Source organism: Entamoeba invadens (assembly GCF_000330505.1).
Source record: "Entamoeba invadens IP1 unplaced genomic scaffold scaff_1105074724615, whole genome shotgun sequence".
Taxonomy (NCBI): domain Eukaryota; phylum Evosea; order Mastigamoebida; family Endamoebidae; genus Entamoeba; species Entamoeba invadens.
Genome location: NW_004443638.1, coordinates 2,125 through 5,021, shown reverse-complemented (window position 1 = coordinate 5,021; position 2,897 = coordinate 2,125). Strand labels below are relative to the sequence as shown.

The 2,897-nt window shown below is 28.2% G+C and overlaps 1 protein-coding gene across 1 annotated transcript; it reads right to left on the bottom strand.

Moving 5' to 3' along the window:
• Positions 1–1,175: 1,175 nt before the first annotated feature.
• Positions 1,176–2,750, bottom strand: EIN_140440 (protein serine/threonine kinase, putative; the record flags this gene model as incomplete). The annotated part of the gene is made up of 1 exon (XM_004259673.1): positions 1,176–2,750. The coding sequence occupies one exon, from the start codon at positions 2,748–2,750 to the stop codon at positions 1,176–1,178; it is 1,575 nt and encodes a 524-aa protein (XP_004259721.1).
• Positions 2,751–2,897: the final 147 nt, after the last annotated feature.

The window sequence follows — 2,897 nt, the reverse complement described above, 5'->3', positions numbered from 1 at the left end:
TCTCCGAAAACGATTAAAAGAAATTGCAGATGAAAAAAAAATGGAAATAAAGAAAAATTTATTACAAAAATAAGTTTAAAAAGTTTTTAAATTAAGAGTGTTTCACTTGCTCACTCTTTGTTTTGCATTAGATAATTGCAGTTATAAAATGTGAGACAATTTCAGCTATAAAAATGTATATTTTTTTTTAAAAAAGGATTAATTTTTAATTAATTAATTAATAAAAGCGATAAAAATAGTGTAAAACTTGTTAAAGTTATCAAAATGTCGATTTCACTAAATTCCAACAAAATGTGTTTAAACTTGAAATCTCAGCTAATGGAACTGATACACAGAAAAAGAGTCAGATAATAAATAACAATCAATAAACTGAAAAAATATAAATTGTTTTTACTAACCCGAAACTATCAACGGCGAAATTTTTGATTGAAAACAAACATTAAAGTGAGTATTTCTCAATTGTTTTATTGAAAAAATGTAAATGCTTTCAAAGCTGATTTAAAAACTAATTGTATGTTGAAATCATAGAACTTTGGTGTTAAACATTATTTTAATATAATGTAGTAGTATAGATCATGGTGATTTCGAACACTTTTCGGGAATCCTCCATCCCCATGATCTATTGAAGACATGGATTCAACGACTTCTTTTTCTTAGTGACTTTTTTTTTCTTCCTCCTCGCTTAATATTTAAAAATTTTAATTTCTAGAAAAATGAACTTATTTTTTTTATTTATATATAAAGATTTCAAATAAAGATACGAGTGTTGACATCTTTATATTAATACAAAAAATATTAGTACTCTAAACTAGACTTCGGACCCGCGCTTTTTGTTATAAAAAATTAGTATTTAAAAATACTATTAAAACGGGATGTTGTTTTTTTACCCGATTCTTTGGAGTTTTTAATACTAATAATCATTAGTAAAAAATATCGGGATTAAAGTCTACTCTAAACAAAAATCACTTTGAATAAACAAAAATTGCAAAATATAATTCTAAACAATAAGGATGGAACAAAAAAAGAGTATTAATTGCAACGTCACAATATATTTAAAATATAGTTTCGCCAAAATTAAATGAAAATCCTTTTAAAAGTAAATTGAAAGTAAATTAATTATTTCTTAAATGGTTTTTCTTTCTTTTGGGTGTTGTTTCCAACACATTTCAATCATTTTAAAAAATATTTCTGGAATGTTTTTTTCTTCTTTTAAGGCGTTTCCCTGCTGTTACAAATTCAGCTATTTTCCAAGGAAATTTAAAATCTTTGATTAGATAAGCTTCCTTCCAACTAAATGCTTCAAACATAGTAATAGCAAATGAATAAATGTCGGCACTTTTTGTGTATTTTTCCTTAATTACAATTTCAGGAGCCATGTAACTTGGTGTACCAACACCTTTTGTAAATGTCATATTAGTCATCAAAAGATTGATGTTTCTACTTGATCCGAAGTCGGTCAATTTAGCATTTATTTTGTCGTTCAAATTGAATGAAAAAACAAGAATATTGTCTGGCTTGATATCTCTGTGTAATATTCCATTATCATGAAGATATGAAATGCCTTTGGAAGCGTCTAACATTATTTTTATACGCATATCTATGTTTACTTCATCACCTGTTTTGTGTTTTATTGAATCTTGTAAAGACCCATAATGTGCAAATTCAGTAACCAAACACACTTTAGTTGGTATAAAAACGGCACCATAGAAGTAAACAATAAATTCACTTCTAAATTTGTCTAACATAGCAACTTCCTTTATAAATTCATCCATTTCATTATCAATTTCTTTGAATTCTTTCATCTTCTTTATGGCGACTACGTTTCCTCTAAAATTTCCTTTGTAAACAATACCAAATGATCCTTCGCCTAATTTCTTCTCTGCAACCAACTCATCTGGATCAAGTCGTGTTGATATTTCAGTGATAATATTTAGATTTATAGCATATTCTTTAGTAATTCCATTTTTTAAGTTCTTTGTAAAAAGCGCAATTATGTCATGAATTTTACATGAACAGTTGGGATGTATATGAATCTCAACTTCAACTGCTTGACCTCTTAAAAGGGAAACCACTTGTGGTATTGTTTTAATTGTTAATCTTTCGTTGTTTTCTTTTGTTGAAAATTGAATTTTTAAATGGTGTTTTGATGAGTTTCCAACACATATCAACTCGCAGGTGTCGACACCAACTTTAATTAAATGTTCCAAATCACCAAATAAAATTAGAGTTTTGTTGACAACAAGACCATGTCCAATAGAAACAAAGGAAATATTAGAGTGACTCATTTTAAATACAGTTGTTTGTGTTGTTAATTGTTGTTTCGTTTTTTTCTCAATAAATTTTGACGCAAGCACAATACCATTAACTAAGAATATTGTTACAAAGATAATAAATAAAACGATAATCAAAATGACCCACCAAATAATCGCCTCTTGACAATACATTCCATTTTTACTTGGAGTGTACCAAAACACACATTTTTCACATTTTGAGTTTTCAATTCTGACGCAATTTGATACTTCTGACACGTTTTTACAAATGTTGTTTTCATTTAACAAATGATTAGCATAACATGAAGTACACACTTTTTCTATAGAACACGTAAAACAATTTGAATTACACTTTTTACACTCATTTCCATTTATTCGGTAATACCCATTTTTACACTTCGCACACCCATTTTGAGTCACTTTCTCTTCGCATAGTTCTTCAAGTTGACTGAAAGGTTGACAATCACCATTTATAGTCATGTAAAACGACTCTGCACATGTGTAACAAGTCTCTTTGTCTTGACAAGTCGCACATTTTGAGGAACATTTAAAACACTCAAAGCCACTCCTATAATATTTATCTGCACAAATTACACATCCCCCAGTAAGGAAAGTTTGTCACAAATA